Source organism: Phaseolus vulgaris, chromosome 1 (genome assembly GCF_000499845.2).
Source record: "Phaseolus vulgaris cultivar G19833 chromosome 1, P. vulgaris v2.0, whole genome shotgun sequence".
Classification (NCBI taxonomy): Eukaryota; Viridiplantae; Streptophyta; class Magnoliopsida; order Fabales; family Fabaceae; genus Phaseolus; species Phaseolus vulgaris.
In genome coordinates this window covers 23,407,971-23,425,867 of record NC_023759.2, presented here as the reverse complement: position 1 = coordinate 23,425,867, position 17,897 = coordinate 23,407,971, and the positions used below count along the sequence as shown (strand labels likewise).

The window sequence follows — 17,897 nt, the reverse complement described above, 5'->3', positions numbered from 1 at the left end:
GGCGATGCCTACTTCTGGCAACGCGTTGTCCCGGCGACGCCTTATCTTGGCGACGCTTTATCTTGGCGACACCTTATCTTGGCGACGCCTTATCTTGGCGACGCCTCATCTTGGCAACGCCTTATCTCAGTGATGCCTCATCTTGGCGACGCCTTGAATCATTGTCTTGTTTCTTTAATCTTTGATCTTACATGAGAGGGAAAAACTAAGGCAGGAATATCTTAAACTTCTCTTTTCTTTATTTGGGTGACCTCATTAAAAAACCCCCGGGAGGGAAAAAGAGTGTCCCCTTTACAAAATTTCAACTGAAATAAAACTTTAAATTCGCCGCATTCCAACTACGTGGGATGGGGCCTCCTTCTAGAGTCTCTAACTTATATGAACCATTCCCTTTGGCTTTGATTACTCTGAACGGTCCAGTCCACTTGGGAGAAAACTTGTTTTCCAACTCGTAAGGGTGAGCCTTCCTCATGACCAGATCACCAACCTGGAATTGTCGCAGCTTCACCTTAGAGCTGTATTGACGCTCCACTCTTCTTTTCACAGCCTCAGCCTTTATTCTCGCCTCTTCTCTAGCCTCGTCTATCAGATCCAGGTTCACTTTCCTTTCTTCGTTGGATTCTTCTTCCACGAAACCTAGAAAACGAGGCGAGCTCTCGTGGATCTCTACTGGGATCATAACGTCCGACCCATACACTAGGCTGAAAGGCGTCTCCATGGTGGAAGATTGAGGCGTGGTGTGGTAAGCCCACACAATCCTCAGTACTTCTTCTGCCCACACCCCTTTGGCCTTCTCTAATCTTCGCTTCAAACCTCTCAACAAAACTCTATTTGCTGACTCGACCTGCCCATTCGTCTGGGGGTGTTTGACTGACGCAAACACCTGCTTGATTCCTACTTCTGTACACAACTTCCCCAAGTGTTGGCTCGCGAACTGGGTGCCATTATCTGAAATGAGACGCCTCGGCACCCCAAAACGACACACAATGTTCTTCCAAACAAAATGTTGTACCTTGTGCGCAGTGATCTGTGCCACTGGTTCTGCCTCTATCCACTTGGTGAAGTACTCGATGGCAATGATCAAGTACTTCATCTGCCTTATCGCCAGTGGGAACGGGCCTAGGATATCAATTCCCCAAGTATGGAAAGGCCATGGGCTGTGAATGGATCTCAGCTCCTCTGGCGGCGCCCTGTGCCAATCAGCGTGCATCTGACACTGCTTGCAACGTTAGGCGTATCGAACGCAGTCTTCTCTTACCTTCGGCTAGTAAAAACCTGCTCGTACTACCTTGGATGCCAAGGATCTTCCTCCCACGTGGCTCCCACAAATACCTTCGTGGAGTTCAACCATTATCCTGGTGCACTCGTCGCCACTTACGCACGTCGAGATAGGGTGCGTAAACCCATGTATGAATAATATCCCATCCACTAAGGTGTACCTTGCGGTGTTCCTCTTGACCTTCTTGCCTTCTTCTGGTTCCGCTGGGAGGATTCCATCCGCGAGGTATCGCCTGTAAGGGGTCATCCAGGTGTCGCCTTCCTCCAAGTCGCATACCTGTACACCCTTCTCTTCTTCCGGCGAGGTTGCGTAGGTACTGATGCAGGGTGCCCTCGCCGTATCGTGACTCAAAGAGCGATGGCTCTTTGGCTTTCCTCTTGCTGTACTAACGTGAAGGACATCCACCCTGTTGTCCACAACAAACTTTCGCGGCGTTTTGAGGGTCTCTTGGATTACAGTCCTCTGGCTTCCCCCCTTGCCTGAGCTGGCCAGCTTGGCAAGCAGGTTAGCTCTGGCATTTTGCTTCCTAGGGACATGCACCAGCTCAAACGCAGAGAAGGCTCCCTTCAACACCTCGACGTACTTTAAGTATGCGACCATCTGTGGATCCTTTGCCTGATACTCCCCTGTTACCTGCCCTGTGACCAATTGTGAGTCGCTCTTTGCCAAGAGGCTCTGAGCACCCATTTCTTTAGCCAAAAGCATCCCAACAATCAACGCCTCGTACTCCGCCTGGTTATTGCTTGCTTTGAAGGCGAAGCGTAAAGCTTGCTCGATCAACACTCCGTTAAGCCCCTCCAAGATTATTCCAGCACCACTTCCCTGCTGGTTAGAGGACCCATCCACTGAAAGCATCCACTGTGGCCTTGACTCCACCTCTTGAGAGTCTCCCCCTGGTGAGAGCTCTACCACAAAGTCAGCATAGACTTGCCCTTTGATGGATCCCCTGGGTTCATACTGGATATCAAACTCTGACAGCTCCACCGCCCAACGAACCATCATCCCCGCTACATCTGGTTTTCGGAGTATTTTTTGGATGGGGAGGTTCGTCATCACCACCACTGTGAAACTGTGGAAATAGTGGTAGAGCCTTCTGGCTGAGAACACCACTGCTAGTGCCGCCTTCTCCAATGACTGGTACCTCAATTCTGGGCCTTGCAAGGCCTTGCTTACGAAGTAAATGGGCTTCTGCACTTGGTCTTGCTCCTGGACCAGCACAGAGCTAATGGCCCACTCTGTTACCGCGAAGTATAATCGGAGGGGGACGCCTACTTGTGGCTTGCAAAGCACAGGTGGCGTTACCAAGTATTACTTCAACCTGAGGAACGCTGCTTCACACTCATCTTTCCATGCAAAACGGTTATTCCTCTTAAGGCATTGGAAGTAGGGGTGGCCTTTCTCCCCTCCAGCAGACACAAACCTAGACAAAGCTGCCATCCTCCCAGTCAATTGCAGAACTTCTTTGACTGATGTTGGGCTTCTCATGGCGATGATAGTTGCACACTTATCGGGGTTCGCCTCTATCCCCCTCTCGGTGAGCATAAACCCCAAGCAAGAACTTCCCTGCTTCCACGCTAAAAACGCACTTTTCTAGGTTTAATTTGAGGCGGTACTTTGATATGGTAGCAAACAGCTCTTCCAGATCCGCTGTGTGCTGCCCTCTCTCGTGCGAAGTTACCACCATGTCATCTACGTAGGCCTGCACGTTCGTTCCCAGCATGGGTGCGAGGACCTTGTCCATTAGCCTCTGGTAGGTGGCGCTTGCATTCTTCAGCCCAAATGGCATCACCCTATAACAGTAACTGCTTGTCTCCGTCATGAACGCCGTTTTACTCTCATCCCTTGGATGCATCTTGATCTGATTGTAACCGGAGAATGCATCCAAGAAACTCAGCATCTTGCAGCCCGAGGCGCTATCCACTAACGCGTCGATGTTGGGTAGTGGGTACGAATCTTTGGGGCACGCCTTGTTCAGATCTGTGAAGTCAACACACATCCTCCATTTCACATTCGCCTTCCTCACTAGAACTACGTTGGCTAGCCACTCAGGTTATTGTATCTCCCTGATGTGCCCAGCGTTTAGCAGCTTTTGCGTCTCTTCCTTCACGACGAGGCATCGTTCTTCGTTGAACTTCCTCCTTCTCTGTCGCACAGGGCGAACCTTGGCGTCCATGGTAAGATGGTGGCACAAAAAGTCTGGGTCGATACCTGGCATGTCCGCCGCAGACCACGCGAATGCATCTAGGTGGCGTGAGATTACTGCAGCAACCTCTTCTTGTTCTTCCTGACTCAAGAAGCGTCCTAATTTGAACACCTTACCCCCTATCTGTCTTTCCAACACATTGTCTACTGGTTGGGGTTGCTCACTCTACATGTTCTCTGCGCGAGACTCATTCATGGGGTCCTCTTCCATAGGCGTCGTCCTATCGGATGCATCGGGCATCGCCTCCTCTGACTCTTCTTCCATGGGCGAGGCCTCTTCGTATACTTCTTCCAATGGCGAGGCGTCACCGTATCTTCCTTCTGTGCGTGCATCTTCTATAGGCGTCGCCCCTGCAGGTGTGGCCTCGGCAGGCGTGGACTCTGCGGGCGTCGCCTCTTGCACTGGTTCTAACTCCATCTGCGAATCTGAAACGGGTGGTCGTTCAATCACCATGACCACGCCTCTCTTTGTCTTCGGGATATTTTCATAGCATCTTTGGGCCTCTTCCTGATCTGACTTGATAACTATCACCTTGCCACTAAGGTCTGGTAACTTCATCTTCTTGTGGCGTGTGGAGGACACTGCCCTTAATCTGTTCAGGGCGGGTCTGCCTAACAAGATGTTATAGGCTGAGTTGGCGTTAACCACCAAGTACCGGATGCTTTCTGTGCGCGACGTTGTTCCATCAGTGAACGTCGTTCTCAGCTTCAAGTATCCACGTACCTCCACCGGGTTGTCTGCGAATCCATATAAGCATCCAGTATAGGGTTTAGGGTTTAGGGTTTAGGGTTTAGGGTTTATGCTAGGGGTAACCAGGTGCAGGGTGCTAGAGGAAGGTAGATACGCTCTCAGAGCGAGTGACTAGAGGTTGGGGGGCATGAGTTGGCACCCAAAAAGTCACCCCTTGCGCCAGATGCACTCCAAGGAAGGAGGACTCACACGATGAAATACCCCTAAGTTGGGTAACAGTGCTGTGAGGCCCTCCACGTATAATAACGGCCAAGTTAGGAGGACACGCGGCAGGAAGAACAGAAACATCAATGATTTCCACATGGTTTGTCAGGTATGACGTAATTAAAGCTATTTAAAAGTAATTAAAGTTTACGTTTCGAGCATTTTGAGGTACTTTAAATGCTTTAAGTGGTTTAAACGTCGTAAAGGCGCTGAACGTTTCATAACCTTAAATGCGCTTTTAAGACGCTTTAAATGCTAGAGACGTTTAAAGGGAACCTTGGACGTGGGAAACGGGGATCGGACCTTTAGCAAATTCTCCCCAGAACACACTCTAGTTGATTGCTCGAGCCTTGAGGTTACGCACAAGGGACTAGAGAAGGATTGTTTGCCAGAGCCAGAAAACGATACACAACACACAATTCCTTTTACCACCTTCAGAGTGCCATCCACGGTGCTCCGATACGGAGTTTTGGTGTTTCTTGTTAGCTGACTAGAGCGTCGGAGTGCAAACGGCCGCTAGGGCGCCCATTTGTCCACTTCTTTGCAGGTGCTCACAGATTGCCAGAAGGAAGGTATCCCTAGCTGACGGGCAAAGTCGCGCACAAAGACATACCCAGGTCAACCGGCAGGAACATTTGGCGCCCATCGTGGAGCCCGATTTAAAACATCAGTCCCATCACGAGTTCAGTTCGACAGTTCTATTCAGTTCATCACTTGGCCCTATTCGACGTTCTGCGTTGAAGCATGAGGGCCACGAGACAAGGTTCCGCGCGCTGCGAGTGAGGAAATGACCATGCAGCAGGTCATTGACATGATGCAAGGGCTGCAAGAGGAAATGGAAGAATCAAGGAGGGAGCAAGAACGCATGCAGGCGGATCTCGCAGCCTCTCACGCGAGAAACGAAGAGCTCCATCGTATGAATGAGGAGTTGCGCCGTGGTTTGGGCAATAACCAAGGGCAACGCGACCTAGATGAGACCGAACGTCTCACCCCACCAAGGGAGTTTTCCACACCATTCTCGCAGGAGATTCTGGAAGCAGTGGTCCCCAACACGTTCGCTGGGCCCAAGGTGATCTTCACCGGGATGGAAGATCCCGAAGCACATCTCACCGCGTTTCACACACAGATGGTGCTGGTAGGTGGCTCCGATGCCGTGAGGTGCAAGCTTTTTATGAGCACCCTGACGGTTATGGCCATGGATTGGTTCATCAGCCTTCCAAACGGCCATATCACCTCCTTCCTGCAGCTGTCGCGATTGTTCAAGGAGCAATACCTAGCGAACAGGGCCCCACCGCCCGTTTCGTATGACCTGTTCGACATGAAACAGTATCAGGGTGAGACTTTCAAGGAGTACATCAACCGTTTCGGGGCCCAAGTAGTAAAGGTTGGTACTACTGAAGAGCCCATGATCGTGTACGCGTTCAGGAAAGGCGTATGTCCCGACCCCTTTTGCGAATCCATCATTCGCAACCGCCCCAAGACCTTCGCACGAGCGTCGCACCCTCACGCCTGAGGGCACAGACACGGGCTCAACTCGTCAGGGTCAATGAGACCATGACGGGGAAGAAGAAGCAGGAAGGGAGACGCCCCTACGAGGCCAGAAAACCCCAGCCCAGGGGCCAAGCGGGAGGAAATCGCCCGGTCAAAGAAAGAGCCAGACCAGCGAGGTACGGCTTTGTGGTGGAATTGAAGGACCTAATAGCCGTACCTAATATAGCTGAAAGGTTGAGGCGACCGGCGAAGACTGACAAGGTGCTAGGGCCTCTCAAGGACTCTTGGTGTGAGTTCCACGAAGCTTTTGGTCACCACATCAACAACTGCCTATCACTGCGATACCAGTTGGACGAGTTAGTAAAAAACGGGTTCTTGAAGGATTATCTCGCTAAACCCGCCACAACCGCGGCCCTGCCGGAACCACTAGAGGATCAAGCGCACGAGATGCCGATTCATGGCGAAGTCCACACCATTTCTGGTGGTTTTTCGGGAGGGGGGCCCACGGCATCCAAACGCAGGAAATATGCGAGGGGAGTCAATTCGATTGATGAAAGAATCTCAGGTGACCCGTGGGAGTCAGACCTCGTGTTCACGAGGGCAGACCTACGAGACGTCGTCCCCCACGACAATGACCCCGTGGTCATTTCGGTTGTCACGGCTGGAAGAAAGGTGCACAGGGTCCTAATAGACCAGGGGAGTTCCGCAGACGTTATGTTCTGGTCGACATTTAACAAGCTTCGGTTGTCTCCCGACCTTTTGAGGCCCTACACCGGGTGCTTGTACGGGTTTGCAGACAACCAGGTGGAAGTACGTGGCTACTTGGAGTTAAGGACGACATTCACAGATGGAGCGTCCTCACGCACTGAAAGCATCCGGTACTTGGTTGTAAACGCCAATTCAGCTTACAACATCCTGTTGGGCAGACCGGCGTTGAATAGGCTGAGAGCAGTGGCCTCCACGCGCCACATGAAGATGAAGCTGCCAGACCTCAGTGGCAAGGTGATCTTCATCAAATCAGATCAAGAAGAAGCGCGAAAATGTTATGAAAATAGTTTGAAAACAAAGAGGGGCGTGTTCATGGTGTTCGAGCGTCCGCCGAGTTCAGACGCAGCGATGGAGGTAGAACCCTTGAATGAGGCGACGCCAACGGAGTCAACGCCCGGCGAGGCCGCACCCGTAAGGGCGACACCTAAAGCAGACGCGCACACGGAGGAGAGGCATGACGACACTTCGCCCATAGAAGAGGCGACGCCGGGAGCCCACTACCGGGCGACGCCCCCTAAGGAAGATAGCAGGGACCAGCCGGTGGCCAACGTGGTGGAGAGACAGATTGGCGGCAAAACGTTCAAGCTGGGGCGTTTGTTGAGCCAAGAAGAACAGGATGAAGTGGCGGAGGTGATTTCACGTCACTTAGATGCTTTCGCATGGTCCGCCTCAGACATGTCGTGCATCGACCCTGACTTTTTATGCCACCACCTTAGCATGGATGCCACGGTCCGCCCCGTGCAACAGAAAAGGAGAAAGTTTAATGAAGAAAGGCGGCTCATGGTGAGGGAAGAGACACAGAAGTTGTTGAGCGCCGGACACATCCGAGAAATCCAATACCCCGAGTGGCTGGCCAACGTTGTCCTGGTGAAGAAAGCAAACGGGAAGTGGAGGAAGTGTGTGGACTTCACGGACTTGAACAAGGCGTGCCCCAAGGACTCGTATCCACTACCCAGCATTGACGCCCTGGTGGATAGTGCCTCGGGCTGTGAGATGCTGAGCTTCTTGGACGCTTTTTCGGGGTATAATCAGATCAAGATGCACCCAAGGGACGAGGGTAAAACAGCGTTCATGACAGAGACGTGTAGCTACTGCTACAAAGTGATGCCGTTTGGGTTAAAGAATGTGGGCGCCACCTATCAGAGGCTAATGGACAAGGTCCTGGCGCCCATGGTGGGAAGGAACGTGCAAGCCTATGTAGACGACATGGTGGTAACTTCACGCGATAGAAGGCGACATACAACAGACCTGGAAGAGTTGTTTGCCACCATCTCAAAATATCGCCTCAAGCTGAACCCTGAGAAGTATGTCTTTGGGGTAGAGGCAGGGAAGTTTTTAGGCTTCATGCTCACAGAAAGAGGAATTGTGGCAAACCCTGATAAGTGCGTGGCCATCATCGCCATGAGGAGCCCGACATCAGTGAAGGAAGTGCAACAACTGACAAGGCAAATGGCAGCATTATCAAGGTTCGTTTCTGTAGGAGGAGAGAAGGGACACCCCTATTTCCAGTGCCTCAAAAGAAATAGTCGCTTTGCGTGGACCGACGAGTGTGGAGCAGCTTTCATCAAGTTGAAAGAGTACTTGGCGACGCCACCTGTCCTTTGCAAACCAGTGGCAGGCGTGCCCCTTCGACTATACTTTGCAGTAACAGAACGGGCCATCAGTTCTGTGCTAGTCCAGGAGCAGGACCAAGTACAGAAGCCCATCAATTTCGTGAGTAAGGCCTTACAAGGCCCAGAGACGAGGTATCAGTCACTGGAAAAGGCAGCATTGGCCGTGGTATTCTCGGCCAGGAGGCTCCACCACTACTTTCACAGTTTTACAGTAGTGGTGATGATGAACCTCCCCATCCAGAAGGTACTGCAGAAGCCTGATGTTGCTGGAAGGATGGTTCGCTGGGCGGTGGAGCTGTCAGAGTTTGACATCCAGTACGAGCCCAGAGGATCTATCAAAGGACAGGTATACGCGGATTTCATTGCAGAGCTCTCACCCGGAGGCGACCAAGAGGAGGAGTCAGGATTGCAGTGGTTGCTCTCGGTCGATGGCTCCTCCAATCAGCAAGGAAGTGGAGCCGGAATAGTCTTGGAGGGACCTAATGGTTTGCTGATTGAGCAAGCTTTATGTTTCACTTTTAAAGCGAGCAATAACCAGGCTGAGTACGAGGCACTGATCGCAGGGATGCTCCTAGCCAAGGAGATGGGTGCGCAAAACCTCTTGGTGAAGAGTGATTCACAACTGATCACGGGACAAGTCTCGGGAGAATTTCAAGCCAAGGACCCACATATGGCGGCGTATTTAAGGTACGTCCAGCTGCTGAAGGGAGCATTTAGCGCTCTTGACCTAGTACATGTCCCAAGAGAGCAGAATGCCAGAGCTGACCTGCTTGCCAAGCTGGCCAGCTCAGGCAAGGGGGGCAGACAGAGGACAGTAATCCAAGAGACGCTCAAAGCTCCGCGAAAATTCGTGGAAGATAACAGGGTGGATGTCCTCCATATTTGTACAGCGAGAGGGAGACCAAGGAGTCATCGTTCTTTGACTCAAGATACAATAAAGACACCCCACATCAGCACATACGCGGACGCACCCGAGGGAGGAAAGCATACGCAGATATATGCCTTAGCCAAGGGAGACACTTGGATGTCGCCATACAGACGATACCTGGCGGATGGGGTTCTCCCAGTAGAACCAGAAGAAGGCAAGAAGATTAAAAGGAACGCTGCAAGATATACCCTGGTAGACGGGATGTTGTTCAGACACGGGTTCACCCACCCCATCCTGACGTGCGTAAGCGGCGATGAGTGCACCGGGATAATGGCTGAACTCCACGAAGGTATCTGCGGGAGCCACGTGGGAGGAAGATCTTTAGCTTCTAAAGTGATACGCGCCGGTTTCTACTGGCCGACAGTGAAAGAGGATTGCGTGCAGCACGCCCAGCGCTGCAAGCAGTGTCAGAGGCACGCTAACTGGCACAAGGCGCCGCTAGAGGAGTTGAGATCCATATACAGCCCATGGCCTTTTCATACGTGGGGAATCGACATCCTAGGCCCGTTCCCACTAGCGATAAGACAGATGAAGTATATGATCGTCGCCATTGAATACTTCACCAAATGGATATAGGCGGAGCCCGTGGCCCAAATTACTGCGCACAAAGTACAGCACTTTGTCTGGAAGAACATCGTATAACGCTTCGGTGTGCCCAGGCGATTGGTGTCCGACAATGGCACCCAGTTTGCAAGCCAACAGCTGAGAAACCTGTGCGCAGAGGTAGGCATCAAGCAGGTGTTCGCATCAGTCGAACACCCTCAGACGAATGGACAAGTAGAGTCAGCAAATAGAGTTTTGCTGAGAGGACTAAAGAGAAGGCTAGAAAAAGCTAAAGGGGCGTGGGCAGAAGAAGTGCCAAGGATTGTATGGGCATACCACACCACGCCCCAATCTTCCACCATGGAGACGCCTTTCAGTCTAGTATATGAGTCAGACGCGATGATCCCCGTAGAGATTCACGAGAGCTCGCCACGTTACCAAAATTTTGTGGCTGAAGAATCCAATGAAGAGAGGCCAGTGAATCTGGACTTATTGGACGAAGCCAGGGAAGAAGCAAGAATAAAGGCTGAGGCAGTGAAGAGAAGAGTGGAGCGACAGTATAGCTCCAAGGTGAAGCCCCGGCAATTCCAGGTTGGTGACTTAGTCATGAGGAAGGCTCACCCATATGAGCTAGAGAACAAATTATCTCCCAAATGGACCGGACCCTTCAGAATCACCGAAGCCAAGGGGAATGGTTCATACAGTCTAGAGACTTTGGAAGGAGGTCCCATTCTGCGCAGCTGGAATGCGGCCAATTTAAAATTTTATTTTAGTTGAATTATGTTAGAGAACAGTAATGTAACAAGATTTGTAAAGGGGACACTCTTTTTCCCTCTCGGGGGTTTTTTAATGAGGTCACCCAAGTAAAAAAGAAGTTCGAGAAAAACTTTGCCTCATTTTTTCTCTTCCCACTCGAAGTGTAAGATCAAAGGGTAAGGAGATAAAAGACAAATACTCAAAGCAGTGTCAGGCGTCGCCAAGATAAGGCATCGCCAAGACAAGGCGCCGCAAAGATAAAGCATCGCCGAGACGAGGCGCCGCCAAGATCAAGCGTCGCCAAGATTAGGTGTCGCAAAGATTAGGCGTCGCCAAGAAGGGGGTCGCCCAATGACATGTCGACAAAGGAAACGCCGCCAAGGTGAGGCATCGCCAAAATGTAGGCATCGCCAAATGGGATTATAACTAGCCCCGGTTTTGGTGTTTTCAGACACCCTGAGGACGATCCGGCGCTGCTGTAATAGGCCTCTCCTCAGGCGTGGGAACCAAGCACCGAAGAGATAAGGGACCAGTTGCCTTGGTGTTTGAGACGCTCCATGGACGATACGGCGCTGTTATACAGGCCTCTCCATGGGCACGGGCACCAAAGCGCGATTTTGTCCCTAGCATTAGACACGCAAAGGGCACCCAGAGCAGGTCTCCCTCCAAGCGTGGACACTCAGTACAGGTAAAATAAACCCTCCTAAATACGATGGAGGGAGTGCCGGAGGTAACGCACGCAGCATGGCAGAGGAAACAGAAGTAGACGAGAGTATGCAAAATAAAATGAGCAGCGCTTAGACGAAACCAAAGTATGGCTCAAGAGTTAGGGTTACAGATAAAGTTCGTGATAAAGACAGATTAGAAAAATGGGGCAATCATGTACACGCCCTATGCTCATATGAAAAGCGAAATCAGGCCACCTTTCAGTGGCCTCCGGAGTCTGAGCGGGAGGATGATGAGGCCCCGTTCTCGGCCCTCAACGCCTGGGCAAGCTGCAACCTCTGGTGTCGGTTTATCTTCGAACCTGCGCTAAAGGAGACAAACATGGTGAAGACACCACAAGATTAGTCATGCAAAAATCCAGTAAAGGCGAAGGATGAGAGGTTTTAAGGTAATCCCTCGTACATATATATTTCTCCAAGGCCTCAACGTTGTACTGCAGACTTATCAAAGCGGCAGCGTCAAAAAACCCCGCCCCAGCCAGGATCCGACAAGCTTCCCGGTCGTTCAAAAGTAGCCGCTTAAGAGGCCTGGACTTCAAGGCTCTTGTCTCCCTCATCCAGTACAGTGGAAAGCCGTCCAGGGCGGAAGGCACGAGATCATAACAGCAAACCTTAAAGAACTTACCCTTCCACCCTGTGAAGGAGTGCTGGAAGGGGGTCAGGGGACCCTGCTGGGAACATTGCTGAGGGTCACCCAAAGGTTGTTCCTTTGCATCTTCACCTCAAAGAAGTGAAGAAAGATGTCCACAGAGGGTGCACACCCCAGGAAACCAAATAGTATGTCGAAGGCTTTGACGAAAGCCCAGCTGTTAGGGTACAGTTGGGCCGGGGCAGCATTAATCTCTGTCAGCAGTTCCCTCTCGAACTTAGAGAAGGGCAGGCGCACGCCGACGCTTTTAAAGACCACCTGGTAGAGGTAGAAAAAGGGGACTCCATGGTTGGCCCGCTCATCCCCACACACTGGCTCCCCTAAGGTGCAAGGGAACACGGCGATGTCGTCATCATGCCTCTTCGCGAAGGCACGATGATCATAGGAACACGCTTCCCCCACATGTTCCCTTAGGGCCCTGGTGGAAAGTAAGCTAGAGCACTCGTCGAGGAGTTCGCGCGAAGCCCAAACGTAAAGATCCTTAGGGTTGACCCTAGGGGTAGGAGGATTGGTAGACATGTTGGCACAAGCTGTCAGTGAAGGAACTAGAAGATCAAAGGAGAAAGATACGGTAGAAATGAGGAAGGGAAATGCCAACAAGAAAGAGCGCAAGAAGAACTCTTTGGAAGGAAGAGGAACGGCGCGAAGAAGATGCGAAAACACAGAGATGATGAGTGCAGGTACAGGATTTCAAAGACCCAAATATTACAGTTGAGGCGCCAAAGGACACGAAAAGGAGCACCGTGCGATCGAGCCACGTCTCAGGAGATGGGAGGACGACCTTTAGCGTCACTTGTTCTCATTCAGAGAACGTCATGTCAACAGAGTCCCCGAGGGTACGATTTGCCGGCGAGGAAGAGAACATCTTGTCTAAAGCTCAGAAAATGTCAAGATCAAATCGAGCAGGGGAACGTCCAATCAGCAATATGGGAAATGCCACGTGGATGGCGTGGGCGAGACCTTAGGCTTTTTCGCTAAGCAAGTGTCCCGCCCTCAAGCGTTGACCAGAGTCAAAGTCAAAGACGACGCCAAGGCCAAAGTCAACAGATTGACCGCACCAAGCATCGCCAAGACATGGCGTCGCCAAGGTGGGGCGTCGCCAGTATAAGACGCTGATGGCGTCGCCAATATAAGACGCTGATGGCGTCGCCAGTATAAGGCACTGATGGCGTCGCCCCCCCGATACCCACGGGTAGGAAAGACTGTGGAGGGGGGCAAAATCGCCGGAAGCCAAGCAAGTCATCAGCGGCGTTGCTCCCCGATACCCACAGGTAGGAAAGACTGTGGAGGGGGGCGAAATCGCCGGAAGCCAAGCAAGTCATCAGTGGCGTTGCTCCCCGATACCCATGGGAAGGAAAGACCATGGAGGGAGTGACCCCATGGGGGGCTTCAAGCCTGCCTAGTGCTTGGCGTTTCTAGACACCCTGAGGACGATACGGCGCTGCTGTAATAGGCCTCTCCTCAGGCGTGGGCGCCAAGCACCAAGAGTTAAGGGACAGATTGCCTTGGTGTTTGAGACACTCCGTGGATGATATGGTGCTGTTAGACAGGCCTCTCCATGGGCGTGGGCATTGAAGCACGATTTTGTCCCAAGTGATTAGGCCTAGAGCAGGTCTCTTCTCGAGCGTGGACACTCAGTACAGAAGACAAATGAGCCTCCACACCCTCGAGCGATGACGAAGCCGGAAGAGATCAAGTTCAACTTTTGCATTTGAGCAATGGCGGAGCAGCCAGCGCCTTCACGAGGCAGAGCCCTCGCAGATACGAAGGCTGAACAGGTTTCGAGGTGAAAGTTAGAAGTGATTGGTAAAAGAAAGAAAATAGAAGGTTACGTGCTACCTAAGCGCCATAGATACAAGTTCGCCCAGTATAGCGAAAGAAACAGATAGAAGTACAGGCGAAGCAGTTGAAGCATACAAGAATGAAAAACAAAGGTAAAGATAGCAGTCAAACAACATTTCATTCCTCAGAAACATGCAATTGTCAAAGTGAAGATTCAGGACATGGATAATGTCAATTAATACCCACTGTTCCAACAAAATACAAATAGTTCAAAGTATTTACGAAGTCATCAAGCGCATGAAAAACGTAAAGAGCAAAAGATGGAGGCTGAGGGTTTGCAGTTCAATCGCCCAGTTCAAGAGGCACAACTTTCCCATCGACGACGTGGTGGGTAGGGTCACAGTTCGAGACGTTGATCCCTGGGTTCTCGCAAGATGCTTGAACCAGAGCCTCCTTGAAGCCTTCGTCGAACACGCCCGCCATCTCGCCGGTGAGCTCCTGGTTTTCCCTCTCTAGCTCGTCGATCCTGGAATCCTTGGACGCCAACTGCTTGTCCAAGAACTCCTTCCCCACCTGGAGCTTGTTGGCTTCAGTATGGAGTCTATTATATTCAGCTTGGAGAAGATCGAAGGCCTCGACCTTTGCCGCCAGGGCGCCCTTAGTCTCAGCCAGCTTCTGCCCCCGAGCAGCATACAATTCTTCAAGTTTTTTCTGCTGCACTTCGGAGGCACGAGCCACCTCTTGGAGGCCAATATTCTGGATTTGGTGGGAGGTGAAGTGGGCTAGCAAGTCTACATACGCTTGTTCAACCTCATGCGCGTATGCTTCAGCCCTCTCCTTACCCTCTTGGGCCAGCTTCAGTGAAGCTGTAGTAAGGCATGCTTCCTCCCCTATTGGGGTTTTCTGGCGACATCCCTTCAGTCAATCCCTGCGCCAACTGCCTGTAGACGGGGCGGGGGATCAGTATTTCTCGGGGAGAAGGAACAGGAGCCGGCGCGGGAGAGGCAGAACCCGAAGCCGCTGCCGCTTCAGGCAGGGGTAGCGGCGGAGGAACCAACTCGGCCCCTTCATCTTGTTCTTCTTAGACTGCTTGAGGCGAAGGCGACGTAGCGCTTGGAGGGTCGTCCCTTAGAGAGTCCCCGCCACCAGGAGACGCGGTTGGCAGGGTAGGGACCCTTGCAGGTCTCCTCTTTTTGAAGACCAGAGCGCCACCTGAATCTTCACTATCAGAGTTTATCTCCAGCACCCTTTTCCCTTTGTCTGGGCGTGCTGGAGCATGTGTTGATGCCGCGGCCAGTGGGACCGCAGCAATGGGAGGAGGAGAGGTAGGTGTTTGGCATGTTTGGGGAGAAGATGGTGGAGTCTGCAGGGAAGTGACGGGAGTTGGGGGAGTAGTGGGCGGCAAGTCGAGGGCGACGGAGTCCCCACCTCCTTTGGTGGACTTTGCTTTCTTCAAGAACTTGGCAAGTGTGAGGCGCCTTGAAGAAGCCATTACCGAACCTGCGACAGTCAGAATAACCAAGCAAAGACTAACTCAGATGAGGCAGAATGGGAGCAGCAGTCAAGCACATGCAGGCAACCACAGTGGTTCAAGCAATGCAAGTAAGTTCATATAACCACAACGGTTCATACAATACAAGTACATTCAAATGAGACCAAGCAAAGTACAAGCAAGTTCTAGTGGGCGAAATCAAAAGCAAGTACCAAAATAGGTGGAGAGGCCGTGAGCATTGAACTCGTTGGCGATGAGCTTGGCGGTGTCGAAGACCACCCCGAGCCCAGCCAAGGCCTTGCATACCTCCCTGTCAGCAGAGGCAATCTCATCCAAAGCCTTGGGCTTAGTTGATACGGGCTTCTCCGACCAATACAAGGGAAAGCCCTCCAGTGCGGTGGGGTCGTGTTTAGTGGCGCGCACCTTGAAGAACTTTCCCTTCCACCCTTTGAACGAGTTTTGGAAAAGAATGAGGATGATGCGGCCGGCGACGCCAGAGAAGCTCATCCAGAGGCTCTTGCCCTGTTTCTTCACCTCGAAAAAGTGAAGAAAGACGTCCACAAAGGAAGGGATGCCCAGATACCCACAAAGAATTTGGAAACCCCTCGCGAAGGCCCAGCTGTTGGGGTGAAGCTGGGCAGGGGCAGTGTTGATTTCAGTAAGCAACTCCCTTTCGAAGGGAGTGAGAGGAAGGCGTAGACCCACTCGTTTAAATACCATTTGGTAGACGAAGAAGAAAGGGCTTCCCCCGGTGGCCCTTTCATCTACACAAACGGGCTCCCCCGGCCTTACACGGCAAACGAAGATGCGGGAGTCATGGGTCTTGTGGAAGGCGTTGAAGTTATAGAGAGTGGGGTCCCCCCTGTGGGCTTCAACGTCTTCAACGGAGGTCAAGGTGGAGCACTCCGCAAAAAGCTCATCGGAGGCCCAGCGATATTCCTCCTTGTAGTGGGACCTGGGGGGCGGAGGATCGGCGGTGGCCTTGTTTCGCGCCATCGGATCAAGAACTGAAGAGTGAAGAAAAAAGAAAGGGTTCAGTGAAAGGGGGTTTGAAGAAGAAAAAGGGGGAAAAAGAGAAACCCTAGGCAAACCCTACCCACGCGAGAAAAGGAAGAACGAGGGGAAAACAGAGAAGCACAAGAACAACACGAGAATACAAGAAAGTAAACAATCCTAGGCAGTTCATCCATACATCATAGTAATGCAATAAAGAGAGAGAGTCAGCAAGGGTGGAAAAAACTGTACCTTTGAGTATCGGAGTAGGTGAGGAGTGGAAGTGCGAAGGAGAGAACAGAGACCGCAGAGAGAGAACTCGAAGAAGATGAATAGTGCGAGAATGCGAAGAGAGTGGATGAAACAGTGGCTTCGAGCGCGGGGTTTTAGGTAACTTAAACGTTACGAGGAGCGCGAGAGGCAACAGATGGTGACCGTTTGATGAGGCCACGTGTCGCAGGATTAGGCGCTCGCTGAGAGCGCAAGAGGCTTTGGATGATGACCGCGTGATGAGCCACGTGGCGAGCGATTAACCGTGACCCAAAAAGCGTTACTTTTCCCGATTCAAAGGATGTCCCATCAGCCATTAAGAACATTTCAACTGCTCAGGGAATGTCACGTCAATGGTTTGGGGAGTGCCGCGTCAGCAAGAATGACACGTCACCAGGATGCCACGTGGATGGTTTGGCGAGGCCTTAGTCTTTTCGCTGAAGACAAGTCATCAGCTCAAGACTGGGGGGCTTGTGTACCGTCCCGTCCCCGAGCGTTGGCCAAAGTCAAAGTTAACGTCGGGGTCAAGGTCAACATATGGTGGGACCACACGAACGGCCCAAAGAAAGGAAGTCAACAAAGTGACTACATAAGGCGTCGCCAAGACAAGACGTCGCCAAGAAAGGGTGTTGCCTAAACAAGGTGTCGCCAAGATAAGGCGTCGCCTAAACAAGGCGTCGCCTAAACAAGGCGTCGCCAAGATAAGGCGTCACCAAGCAAGCCGTTAGCAGTGTTACTCCCCGATACCCATGGGTAGGAAAGACCATGGAGGGAGTGACGCCACGGAGGCTTCGAGCCCGCCTAGCTCAGAAACGGTAGTAAAGAGAAGAGAAAGGTGGCTTCAAGGCCATAGTACTAGCGCCAGTAGAGAGCAACCTGACTCGTGAAGTGCCCATGTCACCCTAGGGAGATCCTTGGGATAGATACGACTCATGAGAGGGTAGTGCTAGGGGTAACCAGGTGCAGGGTGCTAGAGGAAGGTAGATACGCTCTCAGAGCGAGTGACTAGAGGTTGGGAGGCATGAGTTGGCACCCAAAAAGTCACCCCTTGCGCCAGATGCACTCCAAGGAAGGAGGACTCACACGATGAAATACCCCTAAGTTGGGTCACAGTGCTGTGAGGCCCTCCACGTATAATAACGGCCAAGTCAGGAGGACACGCGGCAGGAAGAACAGAAACATCAATGATTTCCAAATGGTTTGTCAGGTATGAGGTAATTAAAGCTATTTAAAAGTAATTAAAGTTTACGTTTCGAGCGTTTTAAGGTACTTTAAATGCTTTAAGTGGTTTAAACGTCGTAAAGGCGCTGAACGTTTCATAACCTTAAATGCGCTTTTAAGACGCTTTAAATGCTAGAGACGTTTAAAGGGAACCTAGGACGTGGGAAACGGGGATCGGACCTTTGGCAAATTTTCCCCAGAACACACTCTAGTTGCTTGCTCGAGCCTTG

General features: G+C 51.7%; 2 protein-coding genes across 2 annotated transcripts; one reads left to right on the top strand and one right to left on the bottom strand.

Moving 5' to 3' along the window:
- Positions 1–1,626: 1,626 nt before the first annotated feature.
- LOC137815716 (uncharacterized) lies at positions 1,627–2,281 on the bottom strand. Its single transcript, XM_068618828.1, has 2 exons — positions 1,759–2,281; positions 1,627–1,664 (listed from the first exon to the last, which is right to left on the bottom strand). Exons 1-2 carry the CDS (start codon positions 2,279–2,281, stop codon positions 1,627–1,629), a joined length of 561 nt encoding a protein of 186 aa, XP_068474929.1.
- Positions 2,282–5,990: 3,709 nt separating this feature from the next.
- Positions 5,991–11,017, top strand: LOC137815715 (uncharacterized). Its single transcript, XM_068618827.1, has 3 exons — positions 5,991–8,474; positions 8,562–8,995; positions 10,987–11,017. The coding sequence occupies exons 1-3, from the start codon at positions 5,991–5,993 to the stop codon at positions 11,015–11,017; spliced, it is 2,949 nt and encodes a 982-aa protein (XP_068474928.1).
- The last annotated feature ends 6,880 nt before the right edge of the window (positions 11,018–17,897 follow it).

Coding starts and splice junctions, on each gene's coding strand:
- LOC137815715 (XM_068618827.1), top strand. CDS start 5,991: ATGACGGGGAAGAAGAAGCAGGAAGGGAGACGCCCCTACGAGGCCAGA. Junction 8,475..8,561: donor AAAAGGCAGCATTGGCCGTG/GTATTCTCGGCC, acceptor AAGGTACTGCAG/AAGCCTGATGTTGCTGGAAG. Junction 8,996..10,986: donor CATATGGCGGCGTATTTAAG/GTACGTCCAGCT, acceptor TGGTGTTTTCAG/ACACCCTGAGGACGATCCGG.
- LOC137815716 (XM_068618828.1), bottom strand. CDS start 2,281: ATGATGGTTCGTTGGGCGGTGGAGCTGTCAGAGTTTGATATCCAGTAT. Junction 1,665..1,758: donor TGCCAAGCTGGCCAGCTCAG/GCAAGGGGGGAA, acceptor CCTTCACGTTAG/TACAGCAAGAGGAAAGCCAA.